Consider the following 16,420-nt stretch of genomic DNA (forward strand, 5'->3'; position numbering starts at 1 on the left):
GTGACCTGCCATCTTACTGTATGGGAGATTGCAGAGAGGGACTCTGATGTGTCAAGTAAGGTAGACCACCGTTGGAACCCGATGGAACCGAGGTACAAAGTTTAGACAATGGGCAACCAAGAGGAGATGCAGCTGAAGAAAGTGGCCCAGAACGGCACTATTCCCGAGCTTGCCGTGATAAGTCCTGTAGCAGCTGCCAGAGTTTTCGCTGTTGTCTGTGGATGGACAAGCTTTGCACACAAATACTTTGTTGCTATTTGAGCAGAAGCATTGCCTCAGTAGGGGTTCAGGGTTTGCTTGGATGAAGAAGGAACAAAGGAATTCTGAGCCTTGCCACTGAGAAGGGTTCTTGGAGCAGAGTAGGGGTTCAGGGTTTGCTTGGATGAAGAAGGGATTCTGAGCCTTGCCACTGAGAAGGGTTCTTGGAGCAGAGTAGGGGTTCAGGGTTTGCTTGGATGACGATGGAATGAAGAAGGGATTCTGAGCCTTGCCACTGAGAAGGGTTCTTGGAGCAGAGTAGGGGTTCAGGGTTTGCTTGGATGAAGAAGGGATTCTGAGCCTTGCCACTGAGAAGGGTTCTTGGAGCAGAGTTGGGGTTCAGGGTTTGCTTGGATGATGATGGAAAGAAGAAGGGATTCTGAGCCTTGCCACTGAGAAGGGTTCTTGGAGCAGAGTTGGGGTTCAGGGTTTGCTTGGGTGACGATGGAATGAAGGGATTCTGAGCCTTGCCACTGAGAAGGGTTCTTGGAGCAGAGTAGGGGTTCAGGGTTTGCTTGGATGACGATGGAATGAAGAAGGGATTCTGAGCCTTGCCACTGAGAAGGGTTCTTGGAGCAGAGTAGGGGTTCAGGGTTTGCTTGGATGAAGAAGGGATTCTGAGCCTTGCCACTGAGAAGGGTTCTTGGAGCAGAGTAGGGGTTCAAGGTTTGCTTGGATGAAGAAGGGATTCTGAGCCTTGCCACTGAGAAGGGTTCTTGGAGCAGAGTAGGGGTTCAGGGTTTGCTTGGATGAAGAAGGGATTCTGAGCCTTGCCACTGAGAAGGGTTCTTGGAGCAGAGTTAGGGTTCAGGGTTTGCTTGGATGAAGAAGGGATTCTGAGCCTTGCCACTGAGAAGGGTTCTTGGAGCAGAGTTAGGGTTCAGGGTTTGCTTGGATGACGATGGAATGAAGAAGGGATTCTGAGCCTTGCCACTGAGAAGGGTTCTTGGAGCAGAGTAGGGGTTCAGGGTTTGCTTGGATGAAGAAGGGATTCTGAGCCTTGCCACTGAGAAGGGTTCTTGGAGCAGAGTTGGGGTTCAGGGTTTGCTTGGATGACTATGGAATGAAGGGATTCTGAGCCTTGCCACTGAGAAGGGTTCTTGGAGCAGAGTAGGGGTTCAGGGTTTGCTTGGATGACGATGGAATGAAGGGATTCTGAGCCTTGCCACTGAGAAGGGTTCTTGGAGCAGAGTAGGGGTTCAGGGTTTGCTTGGATGATGATGGAAAGAAGAAGGGATTCTGAGCCTTGCCACTGAGAAGGGTTCTTGGAGCAGAGTAGGGGTACAGGGTTTGCTTGGATGACGATGGAATGAAGAAGGGATTCTGAGCCTTGCCACCGAGAAGGGTTCTTGGAGCAGAGTTGGGGTTCAGGGTTTGCTTGGATGACGATGGAATGAAGAAGGGATTCTGAGCCTTGCCACTGAGAAGGGTTCTTGGAGCATAATTGTATTTGCTGCCAGATGAGAATGGTCTGCAGATTTCAACCTCGACTCTGGGGCAATGGACTGCTGACCCCAGCTGAAAAGAGGGACCTGTGGACGGCGATGAGGCACAGAAGCAGCAGCTCAGCATCCTCAGATCAAAGAATGAGAAAATCACAAGTCTAGGTCCCAGGTCAAAGCTGGAACAAACTGCAGCACCTAGTGTAGACATACATGCTGGTATGATAGCACCAGGGTCATGCTACACATTCACTCATCGAATACAGAGTCCAGCAGCAGCTAAATCCACACCGGCCCTCCTGAAGAATGCAGTCCTGGTAGTTGGAGCACAAAAATCCTTCAGAGGGTACAGATTCAGCTTGTGCACTGGATCAAAGGGAATGTGGACTGAAGCGTTCCCTCTGGCCGCAAGAGAGGCAATGCTTGGTCATATATAAGACCGATACTGATGCAGAGTGCCTGGCATACTCTGTGCTTCGAGGCAAATCGTAGCAGTTGACAAAAGTCTGGTCCAGTGTCTTTGCTTGTAAGCGTCAGCCAGAGTTCAAAGGGTGACCTGTTCTCCGGCAATACAATGCGCTGTTTAGACATTTGGCGACAAGACTATTAGTTCTTGTTGCCATATTTAAAATTTTGTGGGGAAACTCTGTATTTGGATTTCAGAGAAATTCCACACATCTATCCCACAGGCACATACTCGCACAAGTCCTTAGTACGCTCTTGGCCAGAGTTCGAATTGATCACACAAGGGCAGCGGAGTACGATTGCCTGGTTACAGGATTTTTGCACAACTAAACGGCACAAAGGAGGCTGATTTACAAGAACAAGATGGCATTTAAAGTAGTTCAAAGTAAGGTGCAGATCCTTCCCAGGATTACAAAAAATAAATGCTGGCCAATGTTGCTCCATCTACCCTGCCCCCCCGTGCACCCTTGTTTTTGGATCCTGTCTTGCCTTTCATTGCCTTGAATAGTTCAATCTATTGAGTTTCTGGGGTTCCTTAAACCACTGCTGACCACCCACAAGGTCCACATCAGCCCTCTCATTGCAATCTCGTGCGGGATTCCCTGGTGCCACAGCCCACTTCACATTCTTGTCCGCTGGGCCCATATTGGTCCAGATTGTATAAGGTAGAGTGAGTAGCATAACCCTAACCTCCCTCTTGAACCCCTTTTCTCTGTGGCCTCGGGGCTTGATATCACTTCACCCTCGCTACTCCTACTATACTTTTCTTCGCCCTCGGTGCAGCAGCAGCAATCTCGTAGCTCCTGCTGCCTTCTGTATGTGCCTTGGACTCATCTGCTCCACCGGAACCGTCCTGGTCTAGCGGAACCTTCCTGAACTGGTAAGCTGGTCTCACATTGCCCCTGTTGTATCTCTTTCTCCAGCATTTTTTCACTTTTCAATTCCCTCAGTATCTTTCTTCCCCTCACAGGACTCTTCTCCCAATGCCCAACCTTTAACTCGATCTCCTTCATCCATTTGGGCATAGTTCTCTGCATCCTCAAAATGGATGGGCAACTCTTGCACCCCCTGGTCACGGTCTCGGGTGACCACTGAAACTCCCTACTCCAAATCTCCTTCCCACACTCCTCCCGTCTCGCACATGGAGCTCTTTCGCTCTCCTCTCTTTAATAAACTCCTCTCCTTAATCTTCCCACTGCCCCTGTCAGGCCTAGTGCCCTCGCTTATCTTCTGTGGTATCTCCTCCCATTGGATGTGACTCTAGGCTAACTTACAATTGCATCAAATCCTTTGCTGCCTTTGAGTGTCTGGAAATAATTTCCCTTACAGGGAATGGGTCTATTTCTATGCAGGTGGTTTTGTCTGGCGATTGGTTGAATTCATGCGCCTAAACAATATCTTAACCATTTTGTTAATGTAGGTGGGGTTGTTTTCACTGTGGATGTCCTGTCTTGGAGTGTGTCCTCAGCTTGGCCCAGTACCTGGCCCATTTAACCGCACTGCCGATACACCTCAAGGATAGGCAGGGGACTTTATCACATGCATTCTCCGTGTTGTAGTATTTAGGAAGGAAAAGGGCTTCTGGTGAGCTAAAATGTATGCTGATCGCAAAGCCACCATCTTGAGATATGCCACCATCGACCAGAAAGGTTTGAGTAGGATTGTTGTCCCAGAGAGACGCACTTTTGAGGTAGTCTCTCCCTTAGCAGTCCTAAGGGACCCTTAAAGGCCCAAAGCTTGAGTCTGGCCCTCTGCGTGCCCTGGTTAGGGTCTCACCAACAGAAATGAGTTGGAACATCCTAGGCAACAAAGAAAACGTTTGGGCAACAGAGTAGGTAACCCTGGTTGCGTAGTTATGAGGGCAAGTCCTGAAGCAGTCTCAAGTGGGCTGGTATGCCTGGCAGTGAACAACAAGGAGCACCTGTAAATAAGTGTGGAGGAAGACTTGGGAACACATTCATCCAGGCCAGACAACCGTGTACCCGGCCAGTGGCTTGAGATAGTAGTGGGTACCACCTCAGGGTAGACGTGAATGTGAAGATTACGGTGGAGAAATATACCTGTATCGTACATCCAGGAATAGTCTACTGTGGGTTGGTCTCCCATGACGGGAGATCTGCCTCGGCAAGTTGCCCAAGATCACTCTGATGTCAAAGCACTGCTGTGTTCCGATTCACCCTGTTCCAAGACCAATGGGGACCATAGCCATGCATTCCCCCCTTGGCCCCCAAGAATACAAGACCCAGATGCTCCCAAATGAAGTCTTGCTGCTGGCCCTGTGCGTCTTGACATGGAGAGGGGGAAGTACTCGGACCACTGGGAGCTGGTAACGTGTAGAGCCAGCGGCTTACTGTTAAATAAAAGTCTAGACAGAAGGGACATTCATCTAAGACACCTGGGACTCTGAAGAGCCTCATGCTTGCCTTACCAGACTCTCACCACTGGGCCTTAGGCTTCGCCGTCTGGTACTTCTCCTGTGCACTTGGCTAAAAGACGGCTTACCTCCGCATCAGGGTAGCTTTGTCTCTAGCCCACCATCACTTTCCACTCTGGCAGCTGCCTTGGTCAACTCCGGATACATCTCTCTAACTTTCTCCCAAACATGTTTAAGCTTGCAGCTGCTTCACCATAACAGTGAGTGCTTGCCTATGGTCTTTGCTCTGTGAGCTTTGTGCCCAATCTGAGAATAAACATTGACTTTGAGTCATGTGAATCCCTGCGACAGTCCTATTATATGATCTTGGCAATGTGATGGGTTCTGGAGAGTGGGGAAGTCCTTTTGCTGAGTGAAGCGCTACCTGCAGATGGTTTAGAGTGGGTGGGCGCGGGGCAGAGCCCCCTTCCCCCTACCCCTCACTCTGACAGGAGTGGATGCTGGGTGTTGATCAGGTTCCCCTCTTAGACGCTAACAAGATTTCACCTTTTCCACCTTCCCTCCCAGCAAAAAAACCCTTACAACCCCTACACCCCATCTGCTTAATGCAATATGTAAGCCTCTCTTCCGAACCCCAGGGCAAGCGCAGCTGTTCTGCGCTCCTGCATATTTCCTCATGGATGCCGGAGAAACATGTGAGCAGTGAGGGCTTGTGCATGCATGCAATGTCTCCTGCTAGTTCCATAGCCACTGAAAGACAGGCTCCCGGATATAGAACAAACACATTCCCTCCTGATTGAAGCAGCAGTGAAGAGCAAACCGGGGCCATTGCAGGGAGAAAATGCTAAGCCGCAGAGCTGTGCGCCCAATCAGTACTTCTTACTTTGCAGATAGCGGTTTGAAGCTCTTTGCTGCCGGTCAGCAAAATGTACCTTTCTCCAGCCCGAAGAGGTGCGTGATGGAGAAAGCCCTGAATATATTCTCTAGGAGAGATGGGAGTGTGGGAAGAGTTGGGAGAGAAGTTGGAGATGGGACCCATTTCAAGCGCAAAGGCATTGACTGATGTAAATCGAAGAAGACTGCAGGAGCACTTGGGGGAAGATGGCCAAAACGAAGAAGAAATGTACCCTGGGATTTGTGGTCCAGACACACCTTCAACCCAAGACAGGAGTGACCAAAGAGAATCTACGAAAACCTCTTCCTTGTACTGTGGAGCTAATCCCTCATGTACACCAAAGACCAAGCTACGGTTATTTTAAAGAAAGATTAGATGAACCATTCAGAGCCTAGCTGGGAAGCTGTGGATCACTGCACTGAGGGGGACTCTAGAATTAATGGTAAGAGTAAGGATGGGTTGTATGTCGGAGGCTTGCTCAGTAAAGTCGGAGAGCGAGCTGAATCTGAGGAGATTCAGATCTTTGATTCCTCTAAATTCAATAGACGCCAAAGGCGAGAGATTATGGTATACAGAGACTGATCCTAACACAGGCTTTGGCTTCTCTCCCTTCTTGCCGTCCTTGTTAGGTAAGATGCTCTTTTTGCAGCTTTCCCTCCATTGACATCAATGGAAACCCCAACGTTTGCTATGATTTGAACCATGTCCTGATTTTTGGATGCAAGTGAAGCCTTTTTACTATACCTTCCTTGCTCAGCTCCTCTTTTCAGGGCACTGGTCAGGCCATATTAGTCTTCGTGCAGAGGGACCCTGCCCCATTTGTGGGACTCCTTGCTACATCACCGTACAGTGAAGTGCTGCGGGGGTACTGTTGCAATGTGGTAAAGACTGGCTAGTGATTGTAGATGTTGTTCTACGGTTTCATTTTTACTGTCTTCCCTTTTGCATTTGACCACATAATGTAATTTCAAGTACCATATACTCTGGCCATGTCATGTGTCTTTCACCCTGTCCTTTGGCTATGCAGAAAGGTGGGCATCACTGTGACTAAATCTGCTCACTCCAGGTAATTAACACTTATGTACCACAACTGTGGTTCTTTAGGCAATTCTTTTAGGAGCCGACTGCAAAAAAGTCCAGAGACACCTGCACATAAATAACAGATAAGGAAGAAGCTAGATGTGCGTCATCTAGCTAAGAAGTCGCTCGCACACTGGACCCCAAAAAAGGAGGCTACTGCAAACTATTGTAGAAAGTATATAGACTTTTTAAATCCAGGATAGTGATTCTTAGATGTGATGAGTTCATTCAATATTAAAGACCTCTTTAGATCTCCTCTCTACCCAGTGGCGTGCTACCGCTGAATTCATATTGGCATTTCTAATGCACAGTTTATGTTCATTCCATTGCGTATTTGCGGTGCGCTTTGATTTCCCCACATAATGGAGTCCACATGGGCACTTGATGGCGTAGGCGATATTGCTGCTGTCGCAGGTTCCATAGCTCTGGAGTTTGATATTCTCCCCTGTGCGTGGGTGTTTGATGGTATTCCCTTTCGTCACAAATCCACAAGTTGCACAGTGTAGACATGGGGAAAGTCCCAGTTCGTAGTGTGATTGGTCCCTTGGATGGAGTTTTAGTAGATACCAATTCATCTCTTAGATTTTGACTCCTCTGGTGTGCAAAAATGGGGGGGGTTCCTTAGACAGATGTTGTACCCTTGTGTCGCAAGTGAGGATCTCCCAATTCTTCACAATATTCTTGATGCTGTGACTTTGCAAAGAAAACTTATTTATTTTCTATTATGTTTCATACAAACGTTGCTGACTTTGATGCTATAATTATTGCGTTGTAAAACAGTGGTTACTGAAGGGCTTTGCCCTGATGAAGGTAATGTCCACTCCAAAATGCATTGGCAATTAAGCCCTACATACAAACCTGAGTGAAAGCTGGCTTCCAATTTTTTAAAAAAATCACGTTTTTTTGATTATAGCGTGAATCACAATTTGATTGTGGTCTTTAATCTTGAATGAACTCGTCACATCTAAGAATCGCTATCTTTGGATTAAAAAATTCTACATCCTTTCTACAATAGTTTGCAGTAACCCCCTTTTTGGGGGTCCACTGTGTGAGCGACTGCTTAGCTAGATGATGCACATCTAGCTTCTTGCTCACTCTGTCCTTTGTCCTTTTGGCTTTCTTCCTGCACTTTCAAGTCGGGGAATGACACACATGGTATATATGATACATATGGTGTAGCAGGCAAAACCTAGAGCTTCCAGGGTAAAGCGGTGGTGTGAGCATCTGGCCAGATGTGGGGTTTGGAACTGTACTGTCCCAATCCACACTTAGCCAGGTATTGCCTGCTGCTGGGAAGATGTGGGGCAAAAGGCTCTTCATGGTTGAATGGGCCAGAACCTTACCATTGGTGGGCTGAGGGAAAACCCTGTCTCAAATGTTGGATAAAAGGAGTCCTGCAGCCGTTCCCCAGAATGTTGGAGCCAAGATCCCTACAAAGAGGAGTAGCCTGCTGAAGAGCCCAAGAATGCTCTCTGCATCGATCTCAAGAAGACCCTTGTCCGTGCTTAGACCCATTGACCTCCTGTATGAGGATCCTGCCATCAAAAGCTTCCCGGAGCCATCCTGAGGGCTGAACGCTTCATCCAGGGCATATTCAGTGCTTCAGTCCCCATTGCAAGTTTTGGCTTGCAACTGCTCAGGTGTATTGGTGGCCGAAGGCTTGTACTCCTGCAGCTGCTGCTCTCCATAATGAAGTGGGGCCTTCTGGAGCAGAGGGACTGTTGACTCTTTGGGGCATGTGGCCTACTTACCTTAGCAGGGAAGGACTTTGGGCCTTATTTTATAAAGCATGGTACTTGTTTCAATTGCTTTCCACTTTCTTTTACTCACTTTAATCGGAAAATGGTAAATTCATTTTTAGAAAAAAAGGCCATAGTTGAAGTGTGGGTGACCCAGTGTGACTTTTTTGTACTTCTAATGTTTTGAGTGCTCCAAGTGTGACTCATTGTACCATGGCCTCACCCCGTAGCTCTGGACGTCTTGCCTTGCTGCTCTGCTACACTACCTTAATAGAGTATAGCTTGACCAAAGGGGCAATAACCCTGTTCACTAAATAGAGGGGTCTCTCAGAAACGACCCCATCTCTAGGGCTGAGTCTGAACATCTATTTGGATTTCTTTCACTTGACCCTAACTTTAGGGTTCAGGAAGCTCAGTCTGCACATTGCAGAGCTTCTTGATGGATGGGTCAACTTTCACGTGGGCGGGGGGTGCGTTGCAGAAGGGGGTTATTGTAGTACTAGCCAATATACTATGCTATGCTCTGAGGGGAGCAGGGTGGTGGAAGGGTACAGACAGGGCAACATGCAATTACATACAGTATGGGTAGCCCACACAGTTTGTATGCTTGATATGCTCTCTGTGTATGTTTTAATGAAAATGCAGTATGTTACAGGGGAGTAGCTTTTTAGGAATAGTGTATTTGGGATGGTCCCTTCTGTGGAAGTCACTGAAAGTTCTAGGGTAGGATTTATTTTTTTTATTAACAAAAAACCTATGCATTCCAGTGGTTCAAAGTCCAGAGTCCGCACAAGTTTGTACTTGGCTTGTGCCAAAGAGTTTCCTATTAGACAGTTGCATTAATTGTAATTACGGCTATCAGAATGCAACTAGTTTGAGAGGCAGCGGCTGTCAACATAGCATTCCATCATGCAAGGTTCAGGGCCTGCAGGTGGAGGCTTCTCTGCTAGGGACAACACCATGGACCCTGGACGGTGAAGCCTTGGCAAGTGGTAGGTCGCCAACTCCTTGTATTGCCAGTCATCTGTGGGTGGGAATTTGCTTGGGGGAGAATGGTCGGTGAACCATGAGGTGAAAAAGCAATCCTGTTGGGTTTTCCACACAGGTGTTTCACACTCTGAATACTGGCTGATAAAAACCCTCCTAACATAGGCCTCTTGCTGCATATTTTTCCCGCCTCTCAAATCTATGTTGCTGCTTCGTTTGGTAGTCCGAAGCGAACAGTCTTTCTTCATATTGTGCCCATCTTCCACTAGTGGGTTGCACTGCGATTGCCCTGCGTGGTGTTGCATGAGGATAGTATGTTATGGAATCCATCTTACATTCCCTGGAATTCAATCCACTTTTTGCCTGACACATCGCTGGGTCGATGTTGGCGACTGTTCATTGTAGCCTATCTTAGCAAGTTTTTCAGTTTATTTTTGTATGGTCCATGCACATGAGCAGATGAATATAATTGAGACTGCTCCTGTGATGGTGGTCTCGATTAAGTTACCTCCTGCTGGGGCTGCTTGTTCTGCTCCCTCTAGGTACTCCTTCCCCCAGACTGAATTCACTTTGAAAGCTGTCACCCGTGTGAGTGGTCTGCAGTCGCCTGCTCTGTACAGCAGCAGAGTGCCACAGTGTCTTGTCGGCTGCTGCCCCTTCACCTGCACTGGCTCACCCTCAATAGGCAGCACAGTATCCCCATGTCTGCCTGCAGGACCACCACCACCTTAAAATGTTCTGATTTTGAATGACTGCACTGTGCTTCTTTGTCTGCATTTCTCCTTCAAGGGCCCCCTCTCAACATCTCCTTGTGCCCCCCCCCAGGTCCTGGCAAACACTGCATACATAATCATTGAATCTACAGAGGAGAGCACCACGGAGTACGGGCTGTGGATGGAGATCCTCTTCCTTGTGGACCTCCTATGCTGTGGTGCCATCCTATTTCCTGTAATATGGTGAGTAGAAATCTGGGTTGGGAGATTCTGTGGCACTATCCGGTTTCCTGTAATATGTATTCATTAATTTCTGTCATTTATAATAGTGGCTTTCACTATAATTATGGTCCCAACGCGCTGGTGGTTGAACGCCCTCAGAGGGTCTAAAGTATGGGAAAATTGGGTGGTGCTATTATGCGTGTGTGCATTTTAGCCGTTAAAGTTATGAGAGGGAGGCCAAGATCCTGTTAGTCACCCATGTCTGAAGGGCATTTGTATGGGTGTATGGAGGTATAATAGGATCTAAGCAGGATGGGGTGTTTAGGAGGATAGAACAATTATGGGAGTAGCTACAGTTCAATTTTTTTTCCCCCATCAAAGGTAGCTTCATTCTTATGGCAGGGGTGTTGTGCAGCAGTGTTTGAGTAAAATGTGAGAGCAGATGTGAGGCTGTGTTTCGGGCAAGTTCTGAAGGTGCAGAGTGCGAAAGGAATAAATGGCTTGGTTGTCTGCCCCCTGTATTCCATCTAGGTCAAAAGAGCAGTGCTTTAATCACATGAGATCTGAGTGCAATAAAATACCCACCCTCTGCGACGAGCTTGGAGTGATACATTACCCATCCCCAGGTTATTCCAAGTGTGAGACAATTCCCACCTTAAGTGTATAGTTGCAGCGGCAGTTCCCACCCTCGTATGCATTGGTTACCTCACTTTCCCGAATCCAAATGGTGATTCAATGCTCCTCAAATGGATCCGATTGCTTGACCTAAAGGTGCGTTTAAGTGTGATACATTGCCCACCCTCAGATCCCATTTGTGTGCAATATTATGCCTACTCTCAGAATTCGTATGTGCAAGTTTAGTGGATGCCCTCTTCACTTCTCCAGATGTTGGGGGTGGCGGGGGGGGTTGGGGGTGGCTGTGGCTCGGGGAAGTGTGTGTGGGGGTTAGAGCTCAGACAGGTTCTGACTGCTGGTTGGTGCTAGTGTGTGAGTGGGACAGGATGCAGGAGGGAACAGACGGGTGGTTTTGAGGGCCTTCCTGAAGGCCAGGTGATCCTCTGAGATGAAGAGTGAGGGGAAGAGGCAACATTGGTGCAAGGACGGAGAAGCAGACACTTCTAGTCTGGAACTTGAAGTGGGGACTACCGGGAGTTGTTGAACCTCAACTGAGGATTTTGTTCGGGTGGTCTTGTGAGTTTGTTTTGGAGCAATTTAGGGCCTTTCTTATGGATGGCACGGTGGGTAATGCACATGGCTTTAAGGGAGGCCCGTCGGCTGACCGGTAACCAGTTTTGTACCCAGAGTGCAGGGGAGATGGGTTCTCTAGGGGAGAGTGCGTGGAGAAGCCTTGCTGCAGAGTTTTGGATCTGTTGGACCTTTCGGAGTTGAGGCAGGCGCGCCAAGATGGAGGGAATTGGAATAGTCTAGGCGAGGGAGGATGATGGCCATGATTGCGGATACTTTATGGGGGTAAGCGATATGGACAAATCTGCTCGAGAATGCCGAGTTGGAAGTTGCATGATCTGGAGACAGGATTGATGTGGCGAGGGTCATGTCTGAGCTAAAGGTGCATCATAGGTTTTTGACTAAGGGCGATGGAATGGGTGTCGGGGTCCTAAGGAAGGTGGCCAAGCGGTACGTTGGAGAAAGTGCTGTTTGCTGGAGATTAGGATTTTTTGTTTCCGGTATGGAGGAGGAGTAGGTGGTTGTTAGTCATCCAGCGGTCTACATCTGAGAGGTGTGAGTCGGGCATGATATCGAGGGAGACACTCAAAAGTAACAGTTTCAAAACCTTTATTGAATAAAGTTCTGGGGTTGGTGTAATACCTAACTGGCCCTAACTCTAAAGGGATTGTTCCCTCAACTGATGCTTCTACGGGCCGTCAATGTTCAAAACAAGTGTTTGGCTGTGTCCACACCTATGCTTGCCCTCACGCTTAAATGAAATGTGATGGAGTCTTCTTGAAGTAAAATAGTGGTTAAAAAGGAAATGTAAGCCACAGCTGGTTTCAGGTAGTCTTACCTATAGGTGTAGTCCTGCCAGATCAAAAAGAGTTCAACTCAAAGCGTTGCCCTCGGAACCTTCCACGGAGGGTTTGTGCAGCAAGTCAATAAAATTCACAATGTCTGGGTCTCCTGGGGTTCCCTTCCCAAGCTCGGAATCCTCAGGTTCCTAACAGAAATACGCATTTCTTGTCAGGCTTCTTAGGGTTCCCTTCCCCAAGTGTAGGCCCCTCTTTACGAAGTTCAACAAACAAAACGTTCCTCTCGTCAGGGTGTACTTTTCAATGTACAGTTCTTTCATGGGGGGAGTATGAGAGACTTTAGAGAACGCTGGGTTCTTTGCTCCTCCCAGCCGCAACCACTCTGATCTCTCAACCCCTCTCCTATACTTGACTTCCTCCTAGCTCATCTTCACAGGTGCCTCTTGCACCCCTTTATATTTCACCTTTATTTTGTTTGCACTCTTCCTATTTTATTGTGCACACTTGCACCTTTCCCTTTTTGTTTTTGGGTTGCTTGCTCCCCTTTCCTTGCTTTCGGGTCCCTTTCAACCTTTTCTTGCTGCTTATATGCTGCTAGCCACTTTGTTTCCTTTTCCTTCTATTCTTTAAAGTTCTCTTTACTTCCACACTGCTAGCGCCTCTTTCTTTATGCTTGCTCTCTTGCTTTCTGCTCTTTACTTTTGTGCGACTTGCAAAACTTGTTTCCACTCCTGCTCCAGTCACCCACACACTCCTGAGTTTCTCTTCACTTTCACGAAATTTACCATGTAGCGTGGTGCTGACCGGCGGTCTCCTCGCGATACACTGGGTCGAGGTTGGGGTCTGCCACCTGCCCCTCAGACACACTTGGGAGCGGTACACATCCCAAGCAACCAGCATCTCTCTGGACTCAGCCAGCAGGTCGCAGTCTGCTTCAGTCTGGATCTCTGGAGACACGGCTTCCCAGACATGCTGCAGCCCCTGAAACGCACTGGGTCGGCGTGTCGACACACTGCTCCCCTCCGAACTCTGCAGGCTTCTCTGACTACAGCTCCCTGCTCCTTGGCTCTCCTGGTTCCATCCACAAATCCAGCTCGCTCCATGCTTCTGGCAAAACTACCCTTCTTATAATGCAGGTGAGTCAGTTGGAGTCAGGTGGGCACAGTTGGGGCAAAATGCCTGACCTTGTCTGACTCCATTAGTGGGACAGTTCAGTGGTGGTTGGTAGTAATCTAACCCCGGTTTCTCAATGGTTTTTCCATAGGCAATCCTCACTACTCGCGATTGCCTTTTCTTCGTCCCAGTATTTATTGGAAATGGGGAGGGGGAGATGGGGTGTGCTTGGAAATACCCCATTAAGGCTGAGGGAGAGTGGGTTGGTCTATAATTGGGAAAGGGGGGAATACCATGTCTCGCCCTTGGGTATTCTCCTCCCAAACTCCTGTGACCCTCCACGCAGGTGATGTTCCCCCTCGCATGTTCACCTCCAGGTTCGGGATCCAAAAGTGATGGCTCTTCCCTGGCTCCTGAATGGAAGATCCAGGGAGAGTAGATGGGAGAATACAGTCGGGTTTCTCACAGAGGCAAGATCTGGGTGGGGTGAAGACAGGGAGTTTGGGATCTTGACGGTGTGCCATTGGTGTAGTTGTGACAGGTGAAATTGTGGGAGCGGATAAGCACAGGGAGGGGTGAAAGGTAAAGGTTGGAGAGGGAGGTGCACTGAGTGGGGGGGCAGAGGAGAACGGATGGAGGAAAATGATTTGGGAACGGTCTGAGTGGAAAGTGGAGATCCATGTAAGGGTGGTGCCCCTGATGCCTAGGTCGAAGAGTCTGTGAGCATGGTGTGGTTGATTGTGTCGAAAGCTGCCAAGAGGTCAGAGGATGTGTGGCGCTGCCGTCGGTGTGCTGTTCTTTTCATGTCCTCCCAGATTGAGCCAAGGAAGGATTCAGTTCCATGGACTGGTCTGAAGCCTGACTGGGAGGGGTCAAGAAAGCCGTGGGATTCTACGAAGAGGCTGAGCTGTGAATAGGCTGTGCGATCTAGAGTTTTGGCTATGAAGCGATTGTTGGAAATGGGGTGGTAATTGTATTGGAGGAGGGGGAGGGAAATCAAGAGAGGGCCTTTTTTAGTAGCGGTTTGACGTGCATGGTTTTGTATACTGCTGGGAAGATCCCAGCTGTTAGTAAATAGTTGATAATTGATCTGGCGAGGGTGCTTGTGCAGGTGGAGAGAATGTTTTTGACAAGGACCGGGTTGGGGGGGGGGGGATGCGGCGCAACTATCTCCAGGGGATCCTCAGGGGAGGCTTTTAGAGAACCCTTAAGAACTCTCAGAGCGGGAGATTGCAGAGGAGGAGCTGAAGGGTGCGTGTCAGGTCCGGGATGGGGGGGTAGCAGTGGTGTGGGCTAAGGGTGATAGTTTAGCGTTGATGGTGAGGTTCCTTTCAATGGCTATGTTGAAGCAGTGGTCAGACAGGGTGTCGCAGTGTGCTTTGGGAAATGGGGGGGCGGCAGAGAGAGAGAGGGGGGGTCTTGAACTGAGATAATCCTATGGCGTTCTTTGCAGTGGTGGCGTTGGCAATGAGGGAGTTCTCAAAGTAATGTTTGGCTACTCTGTAGGCTTTTGTCTGTCTAGCAAGATTTGCTTTGTTTTGGGGGCGAAGGGTTGGCACACCAATGGCGTTCCAGACTATGAATGAGGGTTTTGAGGGAAGGGCTAAATCACCTGGGGAAGGCCCTCTGCAGTGGGAAGTGGGTCTGGCGGGGCTTAAGGGGCTAGGGCATTGGAGAGCCATTGGTCGAAATGGGGGGGAAGGGGTTCCTCCTTGGAGGGGGAACGAGGAAAGGGAGGATAAATGCAGGAAGATAGTTAACTTGTTCCAGAGCTGGATCCTGGAGGAGTCGGCGGGGGGGGGCAAGAGGTGAGTGAGTCTGAGCTGAGAAAAAAATAGCGAGTGATCAGTCCAGATGAGCGGGGCGAGTGAGGTGGAATGAGATCAGATTGGAAGAACTGAACTTCACATTGAGGATGCGGGGCCCGATGGTTGGGTCGTATTGAGGGCTTCCAAGTTGTGAATGAGATGACCGGTTATGGAGTTTGAGGGGTGTCGAACCAGATGTTCAGATCACCTAGGAGGGTAAGCGTGGGTTAAGAGATCATGATGGCCACTAGGGAGTCACTCAGTCTGCAAAAGTTCTGTTGTAGCCAGGGGAGTCTGTAAAGGAGGAGTAAGAACGTGGGAGACGGTTAGAATTATTTCACTCGCAGGGATTCAGTCACTGCAGGGATGTTTCTCTACATGTATGGGTGTGAGGAGACGTTTGTGGAGGATAGCTATTCCCCCCCCCCCCCTGCTCTGCTGTGATTGATCAGGGAGTAGCTGGGGGTGGGGGTGGCGTAGGCCTCCTATGCAGTGGGGAGGAAGTAGTCAAGATGAGAAACCATGTGTTTTTCTGGTGACAGATCTGGCATTGAGTGTGCATGAGAGGGGGTTGGGCAGCGGGGGTAGGGGGGGGCGGGTTGAGAAGATTGTGGAAGGAGATGCTCCGGGTAGGAATGAGGGAAACCAGGGTACAGGGAGGGAGGGAGGCAGGGAGGGAGGGGGGGTGAGATGCATGATGGTAGAGCATGGAGCCTTGCAGCTTGGGTGGTGGGTTACCAGGTGAGAGGAAGAGGATGGACTAAGTTGGGGGGAGGGGTGTAGAAGAGTGGGAAAGGATGGGGGTGCGATTAGGGATGTGAAAGAGTCTCAGGCGGGGTGTGCAGGCAAAAGGGGGGGGGGGTTGTGCCGGAGGACGCAGAGTTGGGAAGGGTGGATGTGAGACCTGGCGGCACTTGAATGGGATTTGCAGTGTGGAGTGTGATATGAAGTGTGATGTTGGGGCATGGGGGGGGGGTTGGTGGGATAGGAGGAAGAAGTGGCAGGGGGTAAGTCTTCTGGCTCCTGATGGCCTTGGAGGAGTTTGGCATGGTGGAGCTGTGGGTTTGGAGCGGTGGGCGGGGGGGGGGGGGGCAGTGGGTGGGCGGGGGTGTTGGCGCGGTGGGTTTGGAGCGGTGGGTTTGGAGCGGTGGGTGGGCGGGGGAGTGGTTTTAGAGCGGGAGGAGGGTGGAGGAGTGGGTTTGGAGCGGTGGGTGGAGAAGTGGGTTTGGAGCGGTGGGTGAGCGGAGGGGTGGAGGAGTGGGTTTGGAGCGGTGGGTGGGCGGGGGTTTGGGTTTGGAGCGGTGGGTGGGCGGGGGAGTGGGTTTGGAGCGGTGGGTGG

At 49.5% G+C, this 16,420-nt stretch overlaps 1 protein-coding gene across 7 annotated transcripts in view; it reads left to right on the forward strand.

Annotated features, from left to right (window-relative positions):
* Positions 1–16,420, forward strand: part of GPR107 (G protein-coupled receptor 107) — a 387,352-nt gene that overhangs the window by 163,563 nt on the left and 207,369 nt on the right. For all 7 annotated transcript variants that reach the window (XR_011268468.1, XR_011268470.1, XR_011268471.1 and 4 more), the window contains exon 13: positions 10,066–10,196. Coding sequence is in view for 1 of the 7 variants with exons in the window: in XM_069609259.1 (XP_069465360.1) it covers positions 10,066–10,196 (131 nt within the window). In the remaining 6 variants the exon portion in view is untranslated. The remainder of the gene's footprint in view (positions 1–10,065; positions 10,197–16,420) is intronic.

Source organism: Ambystoma mexicanum, chromosome 8 (assembly GCF_040938575.1).
Source record: "Ambystoma mexicanum isolate Mex_15411 chromosome 8, UKY_AmexF1_1, whole genome shotgun sequence".
In the NCBI taxonomy this organism is placed as follows: Eukaryota; Metazoa; Chordata; class Amphibia; order Caudata; family Ambystomatidae; genus Ambystoma; species Ambystoma mexicanum.